The sequence below is a fragment of the Lonchura striata genome, chromosome 1A (assembly GCF_050655825.1).
Source record: "Lonchura striata isolate lonStrDom1 chromosome 1A, ASM5065582v1, whole genome shotgun sequence".
Taxonomy (NCBI): Eukaryota; Metazoa; Chordata; class Aves; order Passeriformes; family Estrildidae; genus Lonchura; species Lonchura striata.
Window position 1 is genome coordinate 28,283,558 of NC_140741.1, and position 13,905 is coordinate 28,297,462.

The window sequence follows — 13,905 nt, forward strand, 5'->3', positions numbered from 1 at the left end:
TTTGGTAAGTGGAGATACTAACTTGGCTAGTATGGCTTTATAGACAGAATATACTTCCAAATGCAATGTCTGCTTGTGAAGATGTGTCTGAAAGCAGCGTTTTGTAATCCAGTTTAAGTAATTAATAACACCTGTTCAGGATAAACCTTAATTGTGATTGACTTCTAAGACAAGATAGAAACTGGGTTGAAATACAGATTCTTTATTGATTTAAATAATGTATAAGCCATAAATGTGCCTGCAAGGGAAATGCAGCTCACCCCATCTAGAAGTGGTAGGGTTTAAAGATAAAGCTTTAATTTATGTTAGCATACTGCATGTGTTAAAAGTTATATTTCATCTAACGTCTGAGTAGAGAAATCACATAGGAACAGTTCAGTTTTGTATATGTTTAGAGCTGTATTTTCCTCCTGCAGGATTACCAGCTACAAGACTTGGTACCTTTCTGGAGAACAGAGTCAATGATTTCCTAAGACGACAGAATCACCCTGAAGCAGGAGAGGTCACAGTTAGGGTGGTACATGCATCTGACAAAACTGTTGAAGTAAAACCAGGAATGAAAGCAAGGTCTGTTTGTTTCTAATTTTGCTTTTTTTGCAAAAGCGGGAGCTGTTTGTACTTATATTAGACACTTAATTAAATAAAGTAATTTAGATTGGAAAATAGTTCTAAGTTTGAGTACAACTGTTACCCTAGCACTGCCAAGGCCACTGCTAAACCATGTCTTCAAATGCCACATCTACACATCTTCTAAATATCTCCAGGGCTGGTGACTCAAATGCTTCCCTGGGCAGCCTGCTTCAATACTTAACAGTCCTTTTCATTAAGAATTTTTTTCTAATATCCAGTCAAAAAAGACTGTTCTATTCCAAACCTCATCACCAGCCAAGCAGTGATAAACAGGTATTCCAGCAGCATAATAATTTTTTGTGATAAGTGTTTTTTTCACACTAAAAAGTGGGTGCCTCATATTTGAGTAGTCTGTAAACATTTAACTTTCAAATTGCACTAAAATTACACTTAAAGTAGCCCTCATCTTTGTTGCCTTCACCTAGTAACATGCAGTCTTTTATATGTGAATATATTTGATATTCCTTTCTACCCTCTGGTCTGCAGGTTTGTAGATAGTGGAGAGATGGCAGAGTCTTTCCCGTACCGAACAAAAGCACTTTTTGCCTTTGAGGAGATTGATGGTGTAGACTTGTGCTTCTTTGGAATGCATGTGCAGGAGTATGGCTCAGACTGCCCTCCACCCAATCAAAGGTGAGGAACCCCACAAAAGTCTACTTTACCTTGGTACTCTCTTGTTTGGATGAACCTCCTGTAGTTCTGTACAGAGTTTCTCTGTTGCATATGTGAGACGCTTAGTGCTGTTAGGTTCTAGAAACAAAGTAGCTTCTGTAATCTTAGAGTTGTTTCTTACTGAGGATGTGCTAGTTGGAAGACAGAGTTGCCTTAAGGATCATTAATCTGTGGTTTCAAGGAAGGGTTTGAATAGTTTTAAGGAGATGAGGCTAGGATATCAAAAGAAGGGCAAGTTTCTTAAGGTACATTAGGATCAGAGGCTTTGTAGATTGCTGTTGTAATGGATGCTTCAGATGTATAAAATAACATTTAAAAAACTTGTAGAATCACTTTAAAATCTCTTGTCTTTCTCATGGTGTTATTGTTTTGTTTTGTTTTGTTTTTTTTTTAGGCGAGTGTATATATCTTACCTTGACAGTGTTCATTTCTTCCGCCCTAAATGCTTGAGGACTGCTGTCTATCATGAAATACTAATTGGATATCTAGAATATGTTAAGAAACTAGGGTAAGTATCTTACAACATTTTCTTCTGTAGAGCATTTGTGCTGAGTAGTCTTGCTGCAAATCATATTACTATATCCTATATTAAAGAATATGGTGCCTAAGTATTAACCCATGATAGAATAACTTTACAACAATGGTGTACAGTTGAAAAGGAGAAGAAGGGATTACAGGCTTTTCAGGGGAGGCCTCTGCTTCAGCTATTTTTATGTTTCCAAATCTATGGAAAACTTTCTTAAGTCTAAGTAGAAACAGCGAGCCCCTTCTCCAGTCCATAAAATGTTGTTATCATTGTGTAATGCCATGGCTTTAATTAGGTCATTCTTTTGGGCTAGCAAATAAGTTCTTACCCTTGTTTATAAGGAGAAAGTTTTGTGTTTTTTCTGTACTGGTTAGCTCTGTAATAGTTGTGTAAGGCCACTAAGAAATCTTGAGTAGTTGAAAATGTGAGAAACTGAAGAGTTAGGAAGGAAATAAGCAAATACACTGGGACAGCACAAAAGAACACAGAACAACTGCAGTAACAAGAAAGGTGGAAATTAAATTACCATAATGACTGAAATAGAAAGGCCAATTAAGTAACCATCACTCTATTGTCAAGGTACCTAGTGTAGGCTGGTGAAGTTGTTTGTGGAGAAATTGTTAGGGACTGTATTTAAAGCAGCTGATGAGAAAAGTTAGGGGAGTTAAAGTGGAGTTCTGAAGGTAGTATCTTCAGTACGTCAATGAGGTGGTGTGTTCTTTATTACTTCAAAAGCATACATTAGGTTTCTTTCTGCTTTTTTTTATTGTCTATTTTCTAATCTGTGAGTCTACATTTGCTGCATAGAGCTCAAGCCTAAGCTTTACTTAATGTTATTTTCTGTGCTAATGGGTAACATCAGGTTCTCATTTTGGGAGAACAATTTTGGTCTTGCAGTATCATCTCTCCATTCTCAGGCAGAAGGAATGACAACTGGCTGCAGCTCCCAGGGCTTAGGGAGGGTTCTGAAGAGCTGTTTCTCAACAGGGCAAGGATGGTTATTTTTCTCTAACTGATTATTCCTCCTATTAGAGTTCTCTTCAAAAACTGATAGAGAAGAACTGAGGATAAAGAAGTGATCTTAGGTGTTACATTTCCTGCAGCTGCTACTAATTGGTTGTCATCTCTTAATAGTACTCTAGATTGTGCACCCAATACCACAAGTTGGCAGTACCTGTTCATTGCCAGATATAATTCTAAAACTTTTTCAAACTGATTCTCAAAACCCAGAGGATTTACAATAGAAAAGTGAATTCTGTCTTTAAGTAAATCTGGTTTTAAAATGTTGCTAGATAAAATATTACTGCTCTGTCTTCACGATTTCATTACTGAAATACCTAGACTCCATCTTTTTCCCACGAGTTAATTGGGAGATAGCAGTTGCAGATTTGTGTCAAGCTTTGTTTCTTATGTAGGCTGTAAAATGTGCACCCGTTACATATCAGTGCTCCATATATAGCGCTGGATTTTAGGAAATTAGTGAAAAGATGGAAATGATAGGTCCGGGAGCAGCTGCCAACCTCGGTGGTGGCGCCACCTGGTGTCAGAGAGGAGCGCACGCGGGAGTGCACTGTCAGCGCCCACATGTCGCGGTTTTGTCTGACCTCGCCAGGTATACTACTGGACACATCTGGGCGTGCCCGCCCAGTGAAGGAGATGACTACATCTTCCACTGCCATCCTCCTGACCAAAAGATACCCAAACCCAAGCGACTGCAAGAGTGGTACAAAAAGATGCTGGACAAGTCTGTGTCAGAGCGCATCGTCCATGATTACAAGGTGTGTTAAGTGTGTGTTTGGGGGAGATTGGTCAATCTTGTCTTGATTTCTTCCTTGGATTAAGCATTGTGCCTGATTCTCGGTGTTTACTGCATTAGTTTTAAGTGAACTGAGCACCAAAAGTTTAGAGTTAAAACATATTCTCTTTAAAACATGCAGCTTCTGGAATCGTTCTATTAAAAGACTTGAAATTGTTCCTTAGAACAAGCTAAATTCTTGAGGAATACTGTAAAAGAGCAAAAGAACATATATGGAATCTTAAATCTTCCTATGTTAGATCAAATTGCAGGGTTAGGTTAGTTAGAAGTATGTAAAATCTTTGGAATAAGGATTTAAATGAACGTTGAGATTATGGTGATCACATTGTCCCAGTTGGTAAGAATGCATATTGAAATCTAGCGCACAGTAATGATTTCTTTCTTCTGAGTGGGAATATTTGAAATGTATTTGACAAACTGTAACAGATACAGTGTTAAATTTGCACTTAGAATGCGTTCTCGTAAAATGAATTAGAATATTAAGCTTTCATTTGTTTAGTCTGCTGATGACTTTCCTTGTCACTCATTGAGAATGTTGCCTTTCCTTATGTGACTTGTAATTGTGATAACCAAAAGTGGGCTTGCTCTCTTTTAGGATATATTTAAGCAGGCAACAGAGGACCGTCTAACAAGTGCAAAGGAACTCCCTTACTTTGAAGGGGACTTCTGGCCTAATGTTCTGGAGGAGAGCATTAAGGAACTAGAGCAAGAGGAAGAAGAACGGAAGAGAGAAGAAAACACTAGTAATGAAAGCACAGATGTAAGGATGCTTTTGCTTTTCATGATCTAATGTAAAAGTTCTGATTAGATAAGGCTAATTATAAAAAAAAAAGGATGCAAGGCACTTTGGTTAACTGGGGTTTTCACTTTTCACTCTAAAATAAATTTCAGTTTTACAGGTTATAAATTAGAGCTGGTAAAATACCAGTAAGGTACATCTGGATGAACAGTGGGTGTTCATATGGCTATAAACTATCTAATTATCAAATGTAATTTTGTTGAAGCAACTGCTAGTTGAGCATTTTTTTGCTGAAATCCAGTTATCAGTGATCCTGTTGACACCTCAGCCTGATTTTGAAGTTTTTTCTTTAAGCATTAGCTTTTAAATAGTGGCTCACTCTTTTCTTTCTAACTTAGATGATATAACACCAATCTTAGCAGAAAGTTCTGAGAAAATAATGGAATGCTGTGAATTAGTACTTGACTCTCAATATGTTTGTTTAGTAGCTTTAAGGCATTGAGGATCTGAAGCACAAATTACTGCTGAACTGTTGGGCTACCTTAAAGTAGAGAAATTTGTTACTGATATCTTGTGCATTTTTTTTGAGAATGTACAACTGTGTTATCAAGGTCAACAAAAAACCCCTCAAAAATAAAAGAGATGCCTCTTAATTCAAAAGTAAGTTTGAAAGTGAACAGATGCAGGATTTATGCATCTGCCCATCCTTGGATGTTCTGAACTTTTATGGAAGAAATGGTGAATCTAGTATAAGGTTAGTAGTTTTGCTCATGCAGTAGTACTTGTTACTTAACTCTTTAAACACTTCTGCGTTGTCACCTCATCAGATACCTAGATTTTTTGGGAGGGGGGGATTACAATTTTTTTGCTGGAAGATCTTTGGATCGAAAAAATTTAGGTTTAGTGTTAATTTAGAAATTGTGATTCTGCTGTGCTGCTCTTTGCAATACATTCTTTCAAGGACTTTGATTAAACAAAGTGCAGGAAATCAGGCAACATGATGTCAAATTTGCATTAAGTAACATCTTTCTTAGGAAGGTATTGTTTGTTTTCCACAAGGTATAGCTTCAAGTCCTCATCTCTAATATACCCAGAAACCACTTGTGAAGGATCATTTAGCTCTCTGTGTGAGGTTGGTCAATATTTAGTTGGGCCTTCACAGCAGTTTGATTCCAAAATCCTGACATAGGGCCAACTTCCAGTACATTACAATTTAACTTTACTATTATTATTACAAATACTTTTAACTCTATTGATCCTATGTTTCATATTTGAAGAAGAGGCAATAATAAACTGTACTGTCAAGTGATGTGATAGTCATCTATGTTCATTGGGAATTTCCATTCTGACAAAGTTATTTTAAGCTTAGGAAAGATGCTTGTTTGGCTAGCAATTACTTTGATCCTTAATCATCTTATGCTGTGGGGTTTTGAGGGGCTCTCTAAGCATCCCAGCAGGCAATAAACTGTTAATGGCTAACAGAATATAGTTGAAATTAAGTTTTGGTTGAGTGTTGCAGGCTATGACAGGTGCATGCTAGAAGTTGCACTACTAATGCATTTTAGACTTAGAACAACAGCTTCATACCAAAATCAGTTTAATGCAGTCTGTTAAAAGTAAATCTGTCTGAACTGTAGCAAACTAAATCTAAGTGGTTTAAGTCTTTCTTATCTTGGTTTAGTGCAATATCAATTACACTTTGCAGTTATTTTTACTTTTGAATTATATTGAGAATTCATCTACTGAACCCCTTGATGGTTGTCCAAGAGTGTGTAGCTGTAATGGATAAACAAGTTTCATTATATAATGTTTTGCTTGAACGTCCTGAGCATCTATGCTTTTAATATTTTTGGATGTATGTAATGCTGATCTTGGTATCTTTTGGAGTAATTCTAATGGAGTTAATGTTTCTGGGGACCCTAGTATGTGTCTTCAGAGTAAATGATTGTAAAGTGTGGTTTGTCCTGCAGTTATTGAATATGTAAAAATGGTAAATTTGTGATGTGGTATTGCTTAGATACCTGACATTAATTGTCTTTAAAATTGCTAGGTGAGCAAGGGAGACAGCAAAAATGCCAAAAAGAAGAACAATAAGAAGACAAGTAAAAACAAGAGCAGCTTGAGTCGTGGCAATAAGAAGAAGCCTGGCATGCCCAATGTGTCCAATGACCTCTCCCAAAAGCTGTATGCCACTATGGAGAAGCACAAGGAGGTAAGAGCTGATTGAATGAGGAATGCTTTTTACTTCAGTAAAGAGATGTACAAAGCTTTGATACTTCAAACAGAGTTATGCCCTGTAAATTATACCAGTTTGGCTGGAGAATTGAGTGGCTTACCCGAACAGACCAGTACTAGTAAGTCTGAGTGCTCTTTGCTGCAAGGAAAGTGGGAATAAATGCAGCTGTGTTCATGCAGAACTTCCCAACAGTCTAGATTGCCACCACAGTTCTACTGTTACTGTTCAGTCCAGTATCCCTTTCCTAATTCTTCAGAGGAAAGTGAACCTGCAGGGCACCCAGAGGTCCAAGATTTCTCAGGCCTCACAAGTACCCCACCTGGTGGCAGGTCATTCAAATATTAGCTGATCCTGGAACTGTACACTCTGTAATGAGGTTTGGTGACCAAATATCTTGATAAGCGCTAGCATATTAAGTCTTTTTATTTTTTAGGTCTTCTTTGTCATCCGTCTCATTGCTGGCCCTGCAGCCAACTCCCTGCCTCCTATCATTGAGCCTGACCCGCTCATTCCATGTGACCTGATGGATGGGCGTGATGCTTTCCTAACCCTTGCTAGAGACAAGCACCTGGAGTTCTCCTCACTAAGAAGGGCTCAGTGGTCAACCATGTGCATGCTGGTGGAACTGCATACCCAGAGCCAAGACCGCTTTGTTTACACCTGCAACGAGTGCAAGCATCATGTGGAGACCAGATGGCATTGCACTGTCTGTGAGGTATGTTTGGTGAAGTTTTTGCTGCTTCTGCCCCTGTATCTTTGTGCCCAGAGTGCTCTTTACCTGAGCTGATTTCTCATTATTAACTAATGGAAAAAGATCTGTGCAGCTCATCTGGGAGTTCAGAAAGGAGGGAAAATACTTTCCTTAAGAAGTGGTTCTGCTAATGTGCTGCTTGGTTTGATTTCTGCCTTGTGGAGAGCTGAAATAGAGTTGTTTTCTGTAGTTTATTTAAGGTGCTGCTGCCTAAGAAATTGGCATTTGTAGCCATGGCTTGAGCTGCAATGGTAGGATCAGCTGATCCTAGCATTGCAGCAATGTGTACATTTTCCTTCCAGAGTCAGAAGTGTGGGGCAGCAGTATTTGTTGGTTTTCTGGCACAGTGGTTTTGCTGTGCTGCAAGTCAGATCCCAATACCCCTGTGACTCTGTCACTACTCTGTTGTGTCTTTGTAGAATGCTGCAAGACAGCATTTGTGTCTTCAGAAGTGTTTGCAAAAGCAGTGTGTTTGAAGATCAAGTCCAGAGGTTTGGTTCAATGCCCACTGGAAGCTGGATTATCATTGTATCTGGCTTCTAACTTAGTTTTCTAGCCTCCTGGAAGTGAATGAGTGACTCAGATTTGATCCTAATTACAATTTGATACTTCCATTTCCTTACACACGTATATATGTATACAAGCACACACATGTGCTTTGACCTTCTTGGTATATAGCAGAAAGTAAATTCTGAATTTCCTATGGTTTAGTCAATCCTAAGAACTTAGGTCTTTTTCTTAAAGATCAATGATTGAACTTAAACTCATGTGCTGTTGCTTTCACAGAATGCATTCTGTTCTCTCAGCACTCTCTGTTGTTTAACTCTCAACTGCAAACTGAAAATGCAGCTTTCGTTCTTTTTTGAAAGCTGGTACCTCTTGTGCCACTCCTGCTTGCTTCTTTGGAAGCAGCAGCAGATGAGCAGTGATTTGTTCCATGCCTATTTATTTTCCTTTCCTGTTGGGATTTTTCTGGCCTGGCTAATAATGTGTGACTTACTAGCTCAGAGACAACTTGTTTTTCAAGGTTTATATATTTGTGTAGCTTTCAGACACCCTTACACCCACACACGTTCCCTGGCTATAATTTGGATTTATTCCTTCTGTAGTACCTCAACATGGCATGAATTTTTCCCTAGAGCAACAATTTGCCTGGAACAGACAAATACTCCACTGGGAGTAATTTGTTGAGGTGGCAGGACATCATTTATTAATTTGTTGTACGTAGTTTCAGGAACACTGATAATTCATCCTTTGTCATCTTTTCAGGATTATGATCTGTGCATCACCTGCTATAACACTAAAAACCATGACCACAAGATGGAAAAATTAGGCCTCGGTCTAGATGATGAGAGCAACAACCAGCAGACGGCCACGACGCAGAGCCCTGGTGACTCCCGCCGCCTGAGCATCCAGCGCTGTATCCAGTCTCTGGTCCACGCCTGCCAGTGTCGCAATGCCAACTGCTCGCTGCCATCCTGTCAGAAGATGAAACGGGTTGTCCAACACACCAAAGGCTGCAAACGCAAGACCAATGGAGGGTGCCCCATCTGCAAGCAACTCATTGCTCTCTGCTGCTACCACGCAAAGCACTGCCAGGAGAACAAGTGTCCTGTGCCCTTCTGCCTCAACATCAAACACAAGCTCCGTCAGCAACAGCTCCAGCACCGCCTGCAGCAGGCGCAGATGCTTCGAAGGAGGATGGCGAGCATGCAGCGCACGGGTGTGGCGGGCCAGCAGCAAGGATTGCCCTCGCCCACGCCGGCCACGCCGACAACTCCAACGGGCCAGCAGCCCCCAACACCACAAACCCCACAACCCCAGCCTCCGCCCCAGCCTGTGTCACAGCCTCAGCCTGCACCTCCCAACAGCATGCCACCATACACCATGCCAAGAACTCAGCCCCCCAGCGCTGTGTCCCAGGGCAAGGCAGGTGGCCAGGTGACACCTCCAACTCCACCTCAGCCACCACAGCCACCAGTTCAGGGTCCTCCTCCAGCAGCAGTGGAAATGGCCATGCAGATCCAGCGGGCAGCAGAGACCCAGCGCCAGATGGCGCAGGTTCAGATCTTCCAAAGGCCAATTCAGCACCAGATGCCCCAGATGCCACCAATGGGAATGAACCCTCCACAGATAGGCAGAGGTCCCAGTGGCCATATAGATCAAGGAATGGGGCCAGCAGGAATTCAGCAGCAGCCACCGTGGGTGCAGGGGGCCTTACCCCAAGCTCAGCTGCAGCCAGGAATGCAGAGGCCATCCATGATGTCAGTAGCTCAGCCGGGTCAGCCGATGAATATGGCCCCTCAGCCAGGGATGGGTCAGGTACCTGGCGCTGCTCAGCCCAAACAACCTCTGCCCCAGGCGGCCTTACAAAACCTACTGCGGACTCTCAGGTCTCCCAGCTCACCCATGCAGCAGCAGCAGGTGCTTAACATCCTTCACTCCAACCCTCAGCTGCTGGCTGCTTTCATCAAGCAGCGGGCAGCCAAGTACGCGGGGTCTCAGAACCCGCAGGGCATGGCGGGGCAGCCTGGCATCCCGCAGGGGCAGCCAGGGCTTCAGCCGCAGCAGGCCATGCAAGGGCAGCAAGGAGGGGTGCACCCCAACCCGGCCATGCAGAACATGAACCCCATGCAAGCAGGAGTGCAGAGACCCAGCATGCCCCAGCAGCAGCCGCAGCAGCAGCCGCAGCAGGCCATGGCAGGGATGAATCCTCAGGCACAGCAGATGAATATGAATCACTCGGGGATGGCTCCCCAGTTCCGAGATCTCCTGATGAGACGGCACCAGATGATGGAGCAGCAGCGCCACCAGCAGCAGCAGCAGCAGGGAGCAGGACCGGCACTGGGGCCAGGGATGGCCAACCACAACCAGTTTCAGCAGCCCCAGGGTGTTGGATATCCCCAGCAGCAGCAGCAGCGAATGCAGCATCACATGCAGCAGATGCAGCAAGGAAACATGGGACAAATAAGCCAGCTTCCACAGGCCATGAGTGCAGAGACAGGAGCCAGTTTGCAACAGGCTTTCCAGCAAAGGTTGCTTCAGCAGCAGATGGGATCCCCAGCTCAGCCCAATCCTATGAGCCCCCAACAGCACATGCTCCCCAATCAGGCACAGTCCCCACACCTCCAGGGCCAGCAGCTCCCTTCATCGCTCACCAATCAAGTGCGTTCTCCACAGCCTGTACCCTCACCGCGGCCCCAGTCCCAGCCCCCTCATTCCAGCCCATCCCCTCGGATGCAGCCTCAGCCTTCTCCACACCACGTCTCCCCGCAGACCAGCTCCCCACATCCAGGACTGGTAGCTGCCCAGGCTAACCCCATGGATCAAGGGCACTTTGCCAGCCCAGACCAGAGTGCAATGCTTTCCCAGCTTGCTAGCAATGCCGGCATGGCAGGCCTCCATGGTACAAGCGCCACGGAACTGGGGCTGAGCTCCGAGAACTCAGACTTGAATTCAAACCTTTCACAGAGTACACTAGACATACACTAGACACGTTGTAGCATTTTGGGAGCAAAAAAAAAAAAATTTAAAAACAAAGAAAATAAAAAAAAACTTATTTTCGCAAGACTTTTTGTACTGAAGACAAATTTTTTTGAATCTTTCTTAGCTAAAACGACATTTTTCCCTGGAACACATCTGAACTCTGCAGCAGTAGTTTGTGGTTTTAAAAACAAATCGACAATGAACCTGAGGGACAGTAGAGTACAAAGAATATATTTTTGTTATGGCTGGAATTATAACCAGTCCTTTTTCTTGGCTTTTTTTTTCCTTGTGTGCGTTGGGGAGGTTGGGGGAGTAAGGTGGTCTTTTGGTTGTTCACCAAAAGGATGCCCTGCTCATGCCTCCAATAGGTTTTATTTTTTTTTTTAAATTAATGAAAATATGTAATATTGATAGTTATTATTTACTGAGGCAGATGGTAAACATTTTCCCTATTCTGGTTTTTCGTCATGTCACTGCGAAAAAAACCACCACAAAAACAGAACAACAGAAAAACACAGGAGAACCTTTCCTAAAACCGGAGGACAAAAGGGGTTAATGTTGCTTTAAAACTACATTACATATATAAATATATATATATAAAAATAAATACCAATCTTTTCCTCTTTGGTTGGAAATATGTCAATTCTTTGAAAAATGTAAAAATATTAAATAACTCAGTCCCCTCCTGAAGTCTACTTTTGTCCTCCAAGAATTTTCTATACAAGAGTGTGAGCTTAAAAAAAACTTCAAGTATTAAAGTAATTTGTACATGTAGAGAGAAGACAACATTTTTGGAAATACACGGGGGCAGCTGCCAAATGGATGTAGTATATATATTGTGGTTTCTGTTTTCTTGAAAGAATTTTTTTGTTATTTTTACATCTAACAAAGGAAAAAAAAAAACATAAAAAAGAGGGTAAGAAACATTTCCAGTGGGATTATTTCAACCTGAGAAAAAGTCCCTGGGGTTTCTTCTTTATGCTTGCTTTCTCTCTCCCATGCCCCTTTCCCACCCTCTTCCATTTTCTGTAAAACTTGAAAATAGAAAGCAAAAAACCCTCAAATGTTGTATATCATGCAATTAAAGTTGGTTACTTATAAATAAGAACTTTCGATCACTGTATAGACTGTTAAAATTGATTTCTTATTACCTATTGTTAAATAAACTGTGTGAGACAGACAGCCTGTTTTTAATGTTTCCCTTCTCTCCCACATGTGTTGCTTGTTCTTAAAATGGTGGGGGTAGCAGAATACGTGCTACTTCAAATGTTTGCTATCTAGGCGTCAGAGAGCTATTTAATGTATACGACTGTTTTAAAATGCAAATCTCTAATAAGGGGTGTGGAGTAATAATTAGTCTTCTAAATGGACTCTTTTGGTACAACTCTACATTTGCGTTGTTCCCAGCATGTATTTTACCAAAGAAACGAGGTCTGACCTCAACAGTTGTGCCAGTCAGCAGTACCCCGCCCTGCTCACACAGCCTGGGAGCAGCCGATCTTCAAAGGACCTGTTTTGCATTTTGAAATGAGAACTATTTGTTTGGATATGTGATATTAAAAATCCTATTTCACTTGGAGTACATTGTGCGCCTTTTGGCACTGATGTGTGAGCATGAGGTAAGCTTGTGTGGATGTCCTGCAGGCAGGTGCTGCACCGGGATGGTGTATGGGTACCCAGTCACCCTGGGTCACATCTGGTGACCTGCTGGGCGCAGAGGCATTCCCGAACAGAAGTGCTGTCGCCATGGAGCGCACGGGCAGTGAGCCCAGCTGTGTGCTGCCCACAGCTGTGCTCACACGGAGTTAATTCGGTCATGTCGTGTGTTGTGCTCAAACTGGTTGTGGTGGATGTGGCTGGTTCATTGAGGGCTTTCCAAAATCCAGCCTTATGGTGTGCGTGTGTATACAGTACTAGCTGCCTAGGGAATGACTCTCCACCAGGGTATTATGCACCTGGAAGACCCAGATGGGACCACGGATGTGACCAGAGCACAACTGTGTAATGCCAGCTGTGTTGGGAAGATCAGTGTATCTGCAGATCCCAGACAGGTAACACATGCAAGCTGACCCAGGAAACTGCTCGTGGAAGACAATGGAGGAGGTAAGTGCCAAATAAAAGTAATGGTGTATTGCAATGTGAATGGATGTGGGAGTAAAATGCTTGGGTTTTGGATATAAACATAATTAGGACAATGAATCTTGTATTTAAAAAGGGGTTGGTGGCAAGCCTTCAGCAAGATGGTGGAAAGTTTGTGGTAGGCTTAAGGAAAGCAGCCCTGGGCTTTGGTGTTTGTCCTTGGCTAAACCTCATAGTGGTCACCCCAGCATGGTGCAAACCAGCTCTGCACCAAGCCCACAATTACCCTGGTGCATTGGGAGGGACTGCTCTTGGCCTAAAGGAGAGCAGTAAGCAAAAAAAGCCCCATTTATTGAAAGCCAGGACAGCAGCCTGGGATTGTTTAGATTTGTGCTCTAGAAGCTTTCCTCTTCCTTCCCTGCCACCAAGCAAAGCCTAGTTTTGCTTTCAGCCTTGGGGGGGACTTCTCAGGATGGAGCATAAGTAAAATTCCTTCTGACCACATAGAGGCTAGTAAAGTGAAAAGTTGCCCAGCCTTCTGACATACATGGTTTTAGTGCAAACAGTTTTCATTTGTGCCACTGAGTTAGCACACAAACCATGGTTAGAATTTGTCCTGACCTGCAGGACAAATCAAAACATCTGAAGTGGGGAAGTCCTGGAACCTTGCAGAGCACAGTACACATCTTCCAACTTCAAATGCCAACATAGAGACTTGCTTGAAAGATGCCATGATGCATTCTATGTGACAGCACAGCTGCTCTGTCCCTCTTTGAAGGTGCTGACTGAGCCAAGTTCAGTTTTTGAGGTGATGTGGATGATCAAGAGTCTAAAATTTGCATAGGGTTTTTTTTCCTGACATCCCTCTACTTCTGCTTTCTCTGGTTCTTCTAGAGAACCAGATCCCACCATTTGGAGCACTACTATGGCTGTTTCTAGTAGTGGGAGGATTTCAGGGAGACAACAAAAT

At 42.4% G+C, this 13,905-nt stretch overlaps 1 protein-coding gene across 1 annotated transcript in view; it reads left to right on the forward strand.

The window, feature by feature from the left end:
- EP300 (EP300 lysine acetyltransferase) overlaps positions 1–11,066 on the forward strand; it is a 59,887-nt gene extending 48,821 nt beyond the window's left edge. Inside the window, exons 24-31 of the mRNA XM_021552832.3 lie at positions 417–567; positions 1,117–1,263; positions 1,697–1,810; positions 3,441–3,606; positions 4,240–4,404; positions 6,434–6,595; positions 7,053–7,334; positions 8,640–11,066. Of these exons, the coding sequence (XP_021408507.1) occupies positions 417–567; positions 1,117–1,263; positions 1,697–1,810; positions 3,441–3,606; positions 4,240–4,404; positions 6,434–6,595; positions 7,053–7,334; positions 8,640–10,862 (3,410 nt within the window). The 3' untranslated portion in view covers positions 10,863–11,066. The remainder of the gene's footprint in view (positions 1–416; positions 568–1,116; positions 1,264–1,696; positions 1,811–3,440; positions 3,607–4,239; positions 4,405–6,433; positions 6,596–7,052; positions 7,335–8,639) is intronic.
- Positions 11,067–13,905: the final 2,839 nt, after the last annotated feature.